The 13,584-nt window shown below is 40.9% G+C and overlaps 1 protein-coding gene across 6 annotated transcripts in view; it reads left to right on the top strand.

The window, feature by feature from the left end:
- Positions 1-400: 400 nt before the first annotated feature.
- The window catches only part of LOC126483602 (homeotic protein spalt-major-like), a 566,362-nt gene continuing 553,178 nt past the window's right edge, over positions 401-13,584 (top strand). For 5 of the 6 annotated variants that reach the window (XM_050106637.1, XM_050106634.1, XM_050106636.1 and 2 more), the window contains exon 1: positions 456-532. In XM_050106637.1, coding sequence (XP_049962594.1) covers positions 463-532 — 70 coding nt within the window. In that variant the 5' untranslated portion in view covers positions 456-462. Of the gene's footprint in view, positions 533-13,584 lie in introns of all 6 variants that reach the window. The other variant, XM_050106635.1, reaches the window with a different exon arrangement.

Here is a 13,584-nt window from a genome sequence, read left to right as displayed (position 1 = left end):
GACGCCGGCGGCCGGCCGCACGGCACCGCAGCCGCCGCGGCGCGCGCCACTCGCCACCGGACACTGTAGCGCGACGCTGCGCGCCCGACGTGCCGATATAAATCAGGTGGGGGAGTGACGGAGAAAACGAGTGAGAGAGAGAGAGAGAGAGAGAGAGGCGCGGACAAGGACAGAGAGAGAGAGAGAGGTAGCGAAGGTCCGAGGGAGGGGGCCGGACACGACGGCGACGACGCTACAGCAGCCGCCGTCGCCGAGTTGGACGACGACGGACGGCGTGGCGCAGGACAGGCGGCGTGGCCGCGCGCGAACTGTGTTGTCCCGGCGACGCGCCCACGCAGCGAGTGACGCCGGCGCGCGCGCCCGCTGGGGGGTGTGACACGGCGGCTGACAGCCCCGGAGGACCTCCCGACGCCGACGCCGAAGCCGACGCCGGCAGCGCCCCGGCAGCGCCGCGCTGAGGACATGTCGCGCCGCAAGCAGGCGCGGCCCAGCCGACACCTCGAGGCCGACGCCGAGGACGCGCTCGCCAGCGGTAAGTACCGGACACGGACGCCGGGCGTCGGCGCCGCAGCCGCCGCCGCCGCCACGCCACCAGCCGTGCCAGCGAGTGCCTCGTGCAGTGCCCATGTGTCGTGAAGTTCCACCAGTGTGTCGCTACAGAGTCCGCGCACGATAAAAATTCCGGCGTGCGAAACACGCCCCCTTGTTGGCAGTGTGTCCCTCCCTCACCCTCTCCAGTACACCGATCCGCCTACCCACCGCGCAGAAATTAACGCGCGACTTCCCCGTGTAATAGCCTTTACTTTACATCGGACATTACCATATATTTATGAGTTATTAGAGACTCCCTCGCAGACTTTCACCGATGAAATCTGCAGGCTTTTCAGCCGCGTACCAGCAACGTTTCCACTAGTTTCCTACTCGTAATCTTTCGCTGGAGGTACTCTTGGCCAGAAGATGATGAGCGAGAAACCTGCCGAGATGATTAACTTGTTACAGGGTTGATAACCGTAGAAAATTTGGTAAACATAACTATGTTTTCGTTCAGACATAGCAAAGACTGAAGTATACACTATATGATTACGCAGCAGATATGCGTTACCAGTGATATTTTGATCTTACGTAGTCATGCGATCAGTATTCGCGATTGTTACGCTCCGTTATCAGACGCTGTTTTGGTTCTTAGTTCGTCTACAAGAGTCGGAGGTGTATTTCGTTGAAAAGTGCCTCTGTTATAGTATTTACGATACATTAATTCCTACCCCAACAAAGGCAGAAACCAAAGAAAATAATAAGAAATAATAGCGATTGTATTTCATGACTTGTCGTTAACCCAGGGACGAAAATTTCTTATCCTGCTGTTCAGAAAGACGTTTGTTAAAATATTTTAACACAAGGGCTTTAACAAATATTATCCATTTGCGATGTTTAGCTTTCTCAGGACGAAAGTTGCGAAAGAAAGCCCACAATAAAATATAATTTTGCACTCATTCGGATCAGTACCTGTCTGGGCCGAATTAACGAAATATTTTTCAGTCTATGCCCCTGGAAGTATATATATTAATAGTGTTCTTGCCGTCATAGCGAAAAATTTCTGAGAAATGTTTTATGACACCATGAGTTGTATGTTTACGTCCTAGTCAGCGTTGGTTTTATCTTGTCATTTCCTCTTCAGTCAAAATAATGAAATTAAACGAAAAATGTTTTCGTATTATAATCAGTGACTATTACTGCGATGCAGAACTCATGAAATCGAAAGCTATTTGATACGTTCCCCGCATTTTCAAAGTATCTGAGCGGAGGAAATGGATGAAATGTCAACAAATGTAAATTGATCACAAAAAAAGAAAAAAAATCAGGCGACGCTCTTGCAAACGATTAATACAGATAACTATCATAAGCTCTATAAATGGTCCTTGAAATGTGTGTCAAACGTTTATTCATACTAATAACGACTGTGGTCTTCTACTCAATGTTTGCATTGACATATTGTAATCAACTAAAATTCATCGTATTCTCTGTTGCTATATTCTCCATGACGTTACCCGCAGGAAATAAGTTGTGAAACCTCGAAATCGCACTATTGATGTTAAATACCGCGAAACGGAAATGAGTTTCATTTCGATTCACAATACGGAGTCTTCCAGTGAGCAATTATGAGTATTCTGTACATTTTAAGAACGAAATCGGCAATGAAAAATAAGTATTTGCTTACTCTGAAAGGATTTAATGCTTCTACTCTGAAGGCGCTACAGGTACGGTCGTTCGAATGTGAATTACGAACATCGCGCTTTTCGAACACCGCTGTTACTCTCGCTGGGGTTGTCATCTTAGGTTTGTCGAGATGATAACCAATTCAAAAACTGCCAATGCTCGAGTGAATAAAATTGACTGTCGGATACCAGAGTAGCGATAACCGGACGATGTAAATCGAAGTGCCCTACCTATGTTTCTTTCCAGGAAACACATGCTTCACTACTGATAGGGCACTAAGCAATAGTAGTTTGACAGTTGATGAGGAGAGAGTAAAATGTTTTGATTTATTGTTTTTTGAAAAGGTAATTACGTTTTTGTACTAAGTCATTCATCTATATCAGCGGTTGACTTCTATGCTACCACAAGAATGGTTGCTATAAAATCGCCACCTTAACTGTGGAGTCGCTTTCTCATTGTTTGTTTGACTTTATTTTACAATATTTCCGGTTTTTTGTAGATTGTTTCAGTTTGTTTGCAAGAGTGTGATTAACAATCTAGATTTCAATACTCTTTATAGGGGCTGGGGGCTGTAAAGAGTAGCAATGCTAAAAAATAAATAAACAAATAAAAAATTAGTAATTTATTGCTATCGACCACATAGAAATTTGTTTTTGTCCTACAAGAACGCTCCAGTTATAAATTGAATCGAAATCACTTGTATGAAAATAAAATCAACTTGGATTTTTCATAATTGTTGCAAAAAATGATTCGTCGTCATAGTGCAGTGAAAGCTTGGTTAGAAACGTGAACTCGGGATTTTGAACTAAATTTCCTTATTCTTAGATCTATGATGAGAAAGTCATTACGGAAATAAAAAGAGACATCACCAACTCTGACTGAACGATAATTCCTGACATACCGTTGAAATTGATTACCATAACGCAGAATATTTTCATACCGTCTGTGGATATTAGAAAGTGTGCGGAAGTTGGATATTTGACAACACACTTCGCAAAACATTCATCACAGACTTAGCTTTCTCCAGCGACATGTCTGAAATACTGTAGTGAAATTCTCATAGTGACATACTACCGCACCACGTGATAAAATAAGAAAAATAGTGTTTGACATGTAATACGCATGAGTGCATCATGTTTTTAAGTGGGAATGGTTGCTTGTCTCCTTACATGCAATTAACCCGTTATTTTAGTGCGTGGCTTTGCGGAACTAATACGGTTGAGTAAAATAAACCAGTTCTATATACTGAGACAAAATGTCTTGAATGTCGAGGAACGTTCGAGCGATTTTTCCCCCTATTAACAGTTGTAGTTGGGTCACATACTTGCACAGTATCTATATGATGAAGAAGCTGCGTCTAGATACTAAAGTAGTGGATGTTTCTCTGTCCTATTTCGATTTCTTTTATGCAGAAAAAACGTAACTACATATTTGGAAGTGTTATACGTGTGTCACAAGGTGTGAATTCCTACCGCTTTAAAAAAAAATCTTTGTATGAAGGCCTGCAAACAATTTAAAAATGTGCATTAGTGGATTCCAAGAGAGATCGACTACAGGTGACCTCTCGTGTTCAGAATTTGTAATTAATCTTTTATGTCCCTGCAAACGTTTGCTAAATGTTTTGCAATACGCTTCGGTAATGCGGACGCGCATTCGTCCGGTACTGATACCCAAAGGTTATTTTTAATGATTAAAAAAATATACCGTGCGTTTAGCTTAGCCAGTCATTGTGGTTTTATATAGCACTTAGCATTAATGGAATTTCCACTAAAAAAAAAAAAAAAACTGGCGCTTCGCAGATTCTATTGTCGTAGTTCAGGACTAGCAAACATTTTGCTGACGGCCCTTAGCGCTTATTCTGCGTTATCTAACTTGCCAAATAGAGATGATGGTCAAAATACTCTTCAAACACCGTTACTTACTTGATTACGCTTAATTTTATCCATATAAAATGCTATTAAATTTGTCTTACACTCTGTGAAAATGAATGTAGACGTTTGGTCAATATTTTTATTTTTTCCCTTAAGACAGAGAATACTCTGAAAGCGTCAGTAGTGTCATATAAACTTTTTCTTTCTTCAGTCCAATCCAGAATCAGAACTTTTTTTGCATTTGTGGTAATTAGTGTTGCTATCACTATCAGCAAATCGTCATGAACAAGTGCATTCACATCAGGTCTTCCATGTCTGTGGTTTACTACTACATTCCCTCGAATGCAGCTCTTTTCGACTCTTAATGTTTGCCAGAGGTTCCTCTGTTTCTTTCTCCATTTGTCTAATATTCACTTTACGTACTCTACCATTTTTAGATACCGTTCTTAGAATTTTCACTTTTTACTTTCTGCTGATTTTGCTCTTGTGTGTTATTAATGGTACTCTTCCCTCTTAGGCAACAATGCCCTTATTTTTCTTTACCTCTGCGTTGTGTCTTTTTTATCTAGTCTAGAACTCGATGAACTATACTCAAAATAATTGAATACGTCTGTTCTGTTCTCTATTTAAAAGATAAAAAGCGCGAAGTATGAGTCAACAGAATGCGTTTACTCGCTTGAAGTACGGTGTTATATTGTTCTCTAATCGGCACATACATGGCAGCGCGTTTCAGAATCATAACCATATATGCGAAAACCTCAATTTGTTTTCCTTGTTTTCAGCGAGCAATAAAGCGCTCAAAAATTGAAATTTCTAGAGCTGGTCGTCTTTCAAGACGCTCCAGTAGTTTTGCATTCACGACAAAAATTATTTTGTACTTTGAAATGACTCTTGACACAGTTTCCGAAATTATTTTGTATTTTGAAATGATGCAGTTTCCTTGATATGCACCTCGACGTTCCGATGTCGACCCGAGGGGGTAAATCCTAGGAAAAATATGCCGCAGGTTGTAGATCCAAAGAGCCGTAACATTCAGTTGTGATGTTGTTATCAGAGATTACATTAGCATCATTGCAATAATCTATGTCAAGAGAGAAAAACGTGAATTAATCAGAGCTTGATTCCCAAGTCACGGAATAGATTACGGAAGATACCTGCAAAATACAAGTTACGTTCGATTCCTTAATCAGTATCTACGCCATATCTTAATTAATATTTTATTCACTTTTAGAACATTTTTTTTCGTATTAGTTCGGTTATTTTTCGTGGTTTTGTAGTTGTCTTACTCTGAATACACATGTCACTCCTTGAAAACACTGTACATATCGTTTACCACTGACATGTGAATATCTCAAGCACTAGCTTCATAAAACACAATATTTGTGTCCTGACTATGAAACAAAGAATGGTCATTAGAACACGCGGAAGATTAAGGTTTACTGTATCCCGACTAAAGCAAGGTTATCTTCCTGTGTTCACGAAATGAATCACATAAAATTCTAGAAATCACGATAGTTTTGTGGGCAAAATATAACTTTTTTCTGACAGGCGAAACGTAATGAATGTTGCACGCAGGATTCACTGCTTACAGTTGTAGATTCGACTTCCAGGTAGTTAATCAAGACCCAAATTGCACTTTGTTTCGGTTCAGCATGTTTCATCATTTTACTGCTGTAAGTTTTCATGTGTAACATTTACAATACCTTCCTTGCAACCCTAGTAGTTTTTCGACACATGAACGTTCGTTAAAATTTTGCTGTCTCGTCTTGTGTCTTGTTTCCGTTCGCGTTTATCATTGTTGACCATGTCTACACTCGTTTTCCGACGTAGTGTATTTGATGTGCATCACATAGTTTCAAGTCTTTATTCGTACATGATAAATAAATACAAATGTTTCATTTGAATTAATATTAAACTGCAACCACAAAACCACTTAATACAATACTTGTCAGTGAGCATTGAATGTGAAATGAAAAGGGAAAATCCCTTGTTTTCGTTTCTGTATAATTTATGAAAATAATACCACTGAAAATACCAATGACAGCTTTTGTTTCATACAATTAACGCAAGAAGAACATAGGCTAAAAAAAATAATTATTGAATCATTTATATTTCACCGTAATCGCATAACAGTGCAGGGTTTGTGAGTACAACTTTTTGCAAAACACCATTATTCTTACTCATGTTTCAGACTTGTCTCATCTTGGCTGGTTTTTAAAAATGAAAATACTGAAAATGCAGAAAAAAGATAGCGGTTTACAATAGTTTGCGGCAGTCAGACGTAGTGACCGAGCTTTGCTGTGCATGGACTGTGAAACTTCGTATTTTCTCTTGACGAAGCCAGCTCTGATGATGGCAAAGTGATTAATGCTGAGTAGAATTCGTAGATGTACACACCCCATGAAGCACAGATCTTCATGCAAAATAGAAGAAAAGGAAATGAAACAACTGATGTACGAATTGTCATGAGATGATGTCAACCACGCGAACACTCGAAAAATAATTTACATCAAAAGAGGAACGAACTGTGTAGCATTAGGCTATGTACAACAATAACAGATGCAGTGCTCAGCGTTCATTCGTCTTTCTCTTGTCGGTGAAAACATTAATTATTCCGCAATCGTCTTTCGATGTGATGAAAGGTGTCTTCACCCATAACTTGCAGGTAGTGTCGCAGTTACGTTCCCTCACAGATAACTTTCTAGCATTACCATGTAACACTGGTTCGGCGACTTTATAAATAAGAAATGGAAATCGAACGAATCGAAAGGCAGATTTTAATATTGTACTCTACCGCTGAATGGCCTCTTATCATGCGGCAGCAAATTGTTGAAGGTGCCGTTTCTCCATTGTGGAAATTGAGGTTTATGTGAGACCTAATATCTTTTAATGAATTACACACAGTTCGATGTTTAATAGATTGTTTACTTATTGAAAAAGCGCGTTGCCTTAAGATATCGCGATATCCTCACCAGGTCTGTTTTCATTGCCTCAAATTAATTCTTCATATCTTCATGCATATACACTGTCGTCATACGGAGTTATTTGTGGTTGTATGACACTGTGCCCCGCGTATTATCCTCAGCTTACGTAAAAGTGCGCAACAGATACGTTTGGAGACTACTGCGTGAATGTAAACCAGTAACGTGAGGCAATAACAAGTCATTCGGGGACGGCGAAGTGCTGACGAAATGGATCATACCAGTGTAATTATTAAATGGCGGTCGAAGGAGCAAACGGTGATTGTAGTAATATAATAGCAGCTACCGTTGCACAATGGTTTGTCGACGCAGTAGGTTCTGGTTAGCGTCTAATCTTTTACACATGTCTCACGCAATGTTATTATTTTTTTTTTTTTTCATACGTTGGATAATTTTTGCTTCTACTCCCTATGTGTACGTCATAATCAGACGGTTGTGTGATACTTTGAACAAAGAGCTGCACGTTGTATGTTTGGATTTGTTCTACATCTACAACTGCAGCCTTCAAGCTATCGTGCGATGCGTGGCGGAGGGCACCAATTTCATTTGTGAATGGTAGTTGAAAGAATAAGTGTCGATATAACGATATAAGTCTCAGGATTAGATCAAATGTCTCTAATTTTCCCGGCGTAGCAGTTACGCGATATATTGCTTCTTGACTCATATTAGTCCCAATGTGGGAACTCTGTGATGCACAGCGCTTTTGTTATAGCATCTCCCATTGAGTTTGTGGAATATTGTTGTGACACTCTCTAGCTGACTAAACAAATCCTCAACGAATCGCGCGGCTCTTCTTTGAATCTCTCCCGTCTCTTGTGTTAGTCAAATTTGAACATTCTGCTAAATCTGAAGATCTTAGAGACTGTCTGTCGCAGTGCCAAACTAAGAAAAATAATGTGGAATGTGTGAATACTACCTTGCAAATGTGAAACATTACTGTAAGCCAGTGGTAAGATACCTGAAGATGACAGCGTATTGCCGAGATGCAACGTGCTAATTTGATAAGTATATTTTTAATAACGTGGCAGACTGTGTTAAATTTACTGCAAGGCATGTTAACTGGCGTCTTCGCTAATACATACAAATAGTCAACCACTGTGAAAATTTACGTACTGTACAATACAGAAAAATAAAATCCGCTAGTGTAGGCAGATTGTGTGATACCTAGAGAACAAGGCTCTATGGAAGACAGAGTACGCGCCCTAAGATCTGTAATACACTCCTGAGCGCCTGTTGCTTATTGGCCAGGTGTCAGCTTCTGAACGTTAACTAGCTCACTCATTCGTTGGCCGTGTATTCCGGGCTAAGGCAGGCGCGCTAGCCGAGTGAGGGAGACTGTGCATGCGTGGCGGATTGTAGGGAAGCGGGAAATTGGTCTCCCGGAAACGAAGCGGTCCAGCAGACTCCAGGAGGCGTCTGTTGGCGGGGGAGGGTAACAGGTGGCGCCACGGCCCGGCGCCGCCGCCATCCGCCTCTGATGGCCGCTTAACCGCTCACCGGCTTCGCGTACGGGTTGCGCGATTTTTTTTTTATTTATTTTTTTTTTTTTTTTTTTTTTTTTTTTTTTTTTTTTTTTTTTTTGTCTCCGAGCACTTTCAGCAAATTCTTTCTTCGATTTCGAAAACCATTTTCCTCCATTTCTCACCACTGTTCCACAAAGCGCCAGCCAAAGCCTCTTTTGAAATAGGTCATAGGCGTACAGCTCTGACACATCATAGTACCCACACAAGCGGAACTGTGTAAAGAAGACTAGGCAGTACAACGGCAGGAACGGGAAGTGAAACTGTGACGCCCAGAACTCGAAGCAGACGTACTTCACAGTTGATGCTCTGCATCCGCTAAAAATGTGCCTCGCAGACCATTTCCCGGGTTGCTTAACATTTTAGGTTTTATTTAACTGCATGTGCAAGTGCTCTTGAACCTGTCAGCGGCATTACGAGCTGTAAATAAAACTGCGCGGTTATATTGAATCAAGACTCGCGAGAACATCGTTAAAAATAAGAGAGATATCTCATAGTAAACAACGTTCTGCTAAAATGTGTCTTGGTCAATAGTACGTTGTAAGTAATTCATCACGGTTATAATTTCCACCCAAGTCGCATTAACATCAGCAATGCTAAATTTGAGTGTAGTAGTCGTACTGCCATATTTCGTCTATAGCAAAACAAAGAATTATAGGCACATATCATATGAGGTAGCTTACAGATATTGACATTTACCTCACCCACATAGGTTATGCCTTTAGAAGAACCTCTGATAGTTTCAAATCATTGTCGAGCAATAAATAATATTGATAGTGGTGCAGTTTTCAGTCGGCGCTAATTTCTATTTCCTAATTATTATGTTATTCTTATCTTACTCTTATCTGAACTTCAACAGTATCGGATTTGAAATGTTAATTGATCAAAAGTTATTCGCTAGATAATAACTATAATACGATGAATAAAAAATTCTGCAGATGGCTGCTTTGTGCACAGCGAAAAATGTAACACATTTAGTTTGAGGCATCTAATGTTTCAGCATAAATGTTTATAAACGCAATCCTTCCTGTTAAGCGACGCATAAAATATCTCCAAAGACTATTTCCACAACTAAAACATCTAAAAAGAAAAGCATTTTCTTATCTGCATTTCTTTCACTCTCCCAATGTCCAAACAAAACGAAAATTTTCGTTAAGTTCACAGACGTGAAGATACGCTTAACTGCACCTGCAGCTACGAGCAGCTTTCAATTAACATTTAAACCCTAATGTAGTTTTTCCGGATAGATTAGGAAGAGACGGTCCCAAACCCTTGCCCAGCACCTTCGTATTTCACGAAATACGACATTATCAAATTGGAACATGTGGCCTACTTTCAAAAATACTTTTTTATTCACAATTGTCTTGGTGGATTTATAATAATTTACCGGATCCTACTTTTGTCATCATCAGAACCAGTAATTTTGTTACGAAAGTGGTATTTTTGTATTATTCCGTCACTTCTGGGCTCAGCAATTTCACTTTTTACTTTGGAGGCGAGTTTCGCTTTTCTGAGCCATCGTCAGAAAACAATTGTATAGTGTCCATTAGAGACACTAATGTGTAGGAAACGAACCATTAGAAACAAATATACAGTCGACACATACAGAATGTTTGGTCATGACATTAGGTGTGAAATGTCAAATCGAGCTCTCATTAGTCATGTAATGCACCAATTGTAAATTGTACGAGTAATTTAGCACTGCAGTGTAACTAGCTTGGTGGAAACCATGAGAGACGAGTGCTCGGTTTGACATCACTCACATAATGTCACGACCAAAGATTCTATGTGTGTTGACGGTTATCTTTGTTTTTAATGTTTAGTTTACGTCAGCGATCAAAGTTGATTCCAGGTTAGCAAGACGGGCACGAGATGAGTATTCACGTGTTAATTTTCGCAGCAAGGCACTGATTCTGAAGATGACTCATGAGAGTGAAAACTGGTAAAAGACACCAGACGCGATCAACACATTTCCAAATAAAAAAATCTATATTTTAAAAATGACCGCAAAAACATTTATTTCGATGGTTACAGGTTTCGTTCAGTATTATGACATTCCTCAGATACTCAAGTGCAGTCGACGCTCTTGGAGTCACATCACCTCCTCCGTCCACCGTCTAACAACCCTACCATAACAAAGGTCAAAATTTTAATAACGATTGTGGTGTTGCTCACGCTGCTAAATACTGCATTTTCGGGCAACATCAGTCATATTATGTGGCAGGTGTCATTAGAGCACAGTTGATAGTCATTTAAAGTAATAATGAAAAAAACTAGGCACTCATCTTTTTGTGTTTCCCACGCTGGTCTCGTATTATCATGGCTCAATCGTTGGAAATCTAGGTGATTATGATTCCAAGCTCGAATGCAAAGACGCCTAGGTTTTATTCTGCTATATTCAACAGTTATGTAGATGCGCTTCACAAACCATCCTTGAAGATTACACTTTTGCTGGACAATGGTGATGTAAAAAAATAATCAGCACTCCGAAATTAAGTTACACTTCCTTTTAATTGCTTTTATTGCAATATCACGTAAACACAAAACATCACTTGACAATACAAAACATACTTGAAAACATCTCTCTCACAGTCACTGTTAAAGTTCACATTTTATAAGTGGACTACGTTATGCGTCTTTCCAACATGACGTCCAGCACTTGACTTTTTCAAGGTCCGACTCTCTAACAAGTTAACAACTAACTGATAATCGCTTATGCGCCCAAAAATCAGAGTTACAAGTACGTCAAAAATCATAGTGACAAAAGAAAGAATACACATAAGAATAATATATTGCAATATAAACATATCGATGTAGCACAAATGAAATCAAGTCTGAATGTTATCTCAGAAATATGTAAACTACTTTACAGAAACACATTAGAATATTACTGGTATCGAGAGGTTCAGATGAGGTGCCGTAATGGTTACGTAATTCAACTACCATTACAACCGTCACCGCCTACTATCACGGTATGACGGTCTAAAGATAGTCAAATAGTGATAGAAACTGGTATGACTTTGCGATCAAAACTGTTTGTAATCCGTTTTTGAGCTACTTTCTAACACGTCGCTGTTCCTCCACGAGAAATGTCCTCAAAGATTACTTTTGTATTTCTCGTATGCATCTCCGAGTAACCAGGAATGTTTCTTTGCTGAGGACTAGCATTACCTCAAATCGGTGAAATATCGCGCCTTTCTTGTCCCGTCTGCGAAATTGCTCGCGGCGACTGTTGCCGGTGTGTCGGAGAAAATACCTGATCAGCAAGATACTCCGGCAAGGGCAGCTTGCTCCGCAGGGAGGTGGCTTGTGGGTGCGAGACTTCAGTAGGCGTCCAGCAGCAGGCGCCGGAGGTAAAGACGCTACCAGAGACTCCAAAGTGACTAAGCGGGGGCCGCGGCGGCTCCGCGATACGCGGACAGCGGCGTATTTGTCGTCCGCGGAGGCGGGAAGAGCCGTGAATCACGCACGGCGCGCAGATCGTCGGCGGGCGCTGAGAAATTGCGCGCTGTATCCGCAGCCATCTCCGCGCGACCGCCGGCGTCGCCGGCTGGGGACTCCTTCTGCCGCGGTCTAAAATTAAAACTCACTTCCAGCCCATTGTGGCCGCACCTAGGCACCGCCCGGTGACCATGGCCCGCGTGTACACAGGAAGACCCAGAAACTTTCTTACCTCATCTTTTCGATGACCGTACTGTGAGACATTGATAACAGCTTCTCTGTCCTTTATTATTAGCTGTAACAAATGCGATGAAGAACGCAGTTACCCTACCTCCTTATACCCAAACCTCTAGATGTCAGACACTTAGATTGGTACCAAATGTTGTATGTCGATAGAGTATCAAGCAAAACACCCATTTAGTTCGCCCAGTAGAGCGTGAATAGACGGTAATTAAATGTAACACCAGAACTACGAAACACAGAAATAGCGTATCTGTGAGTAATTATTTGCAGGTCTCGTGTGGGTGAGTTGGTAGTGCGTGAGCTCGTCGTGTCAAAGATTCCTCGTTCAAATCCCACTCACGGTAGTTTTTCTTTTTTTAACTGTTTACGTATGAAACTGTTGCATATAATTTACTTCAAATACTTCTTAGTATGCAACCATTATTGCGAAGCCTTTGTTCCTAAATGAATGACACTGTGTGTGTGTGTGGGGGGGGGGGGGGGGGGAGCGGGGCGTCGAGATTGCATTGATTTTTGAATGTTTAGTGCTTATTATTGATATTATTATTTTGTTTGTCATTACTTCTGTTAGTTTTATTATGTGTATTACTACTACTACTACTACTACTACTACTACTACTACTACTCCCTTTACTTCCTCACGTGTGATGCAATTGTTTCCTAATTTCTCTGTTCTAATTGTATATTCGGTGAAACTATAAACGTAGTCTATAGGTTTACTACTTTCAAAGAAACGAAGCGAGAGCAGACTTCCAAGAGAACGTTACTGTTAACTCCAACCGCCCTTTTCCATGTCATAGACATGTCGTCCCAAATAACACTTTCATGCATAATACACAAAAAAATTGTCATGATTGGGGTTTGGCTCCAGGACCCTTGGTAAGACGATCCAGCGCCCTACCAACTTCCCCACGAAAGCGATGCTAAATTACGACTCACAGGTCTCCGTAGGTCTGCTGTTACTTTTAATTAACGATTACGCCCGTTCTGCTGGGCGACAGCATAGTGCGAAGTAGATCGGAGTTTTGGGTAATACTCCGTCGACATACAGCATTTGGTAGCGATCTGAGTCTCTTGACACCTGGAGGTTTGAGTATTAGCCAAGGTGTCTCGGAAATTTTAATACGGGCTGGCAGCACCCAGGAACCAAGGTCCGATACTGTGATGCAATAGAAATACAGAGTGTTTCGAAGATTTCATATTTGAATAACACAGGATTCTCAGGAGCCCAATTAGCGATAATTTTGTTTATTCACTCCGCGAGTTAAATGGAAGTGCGCCTCGTCCGTAATCGAAATTTGATCGAGATCAGTT

Source organism: Schistocerca serialis, chromosome 6 (genome assembly GCF_023864345.2).
Source record: "Schistocerca serialis cubense isolate TAMUIC-IGC-003099 chromosome 6, iqSchSeri2.2, whole genome shotgun sequence".
Lineage (NCBI taxonomy): Eukaryota > Metazoa > Arthropoda > Insecta > Orthoptera > Acrididae > Schistocerca > Schistocerca serialis.
This window is presented reverse-complemented; position numbering and strand designations above follow the sequence as displayed.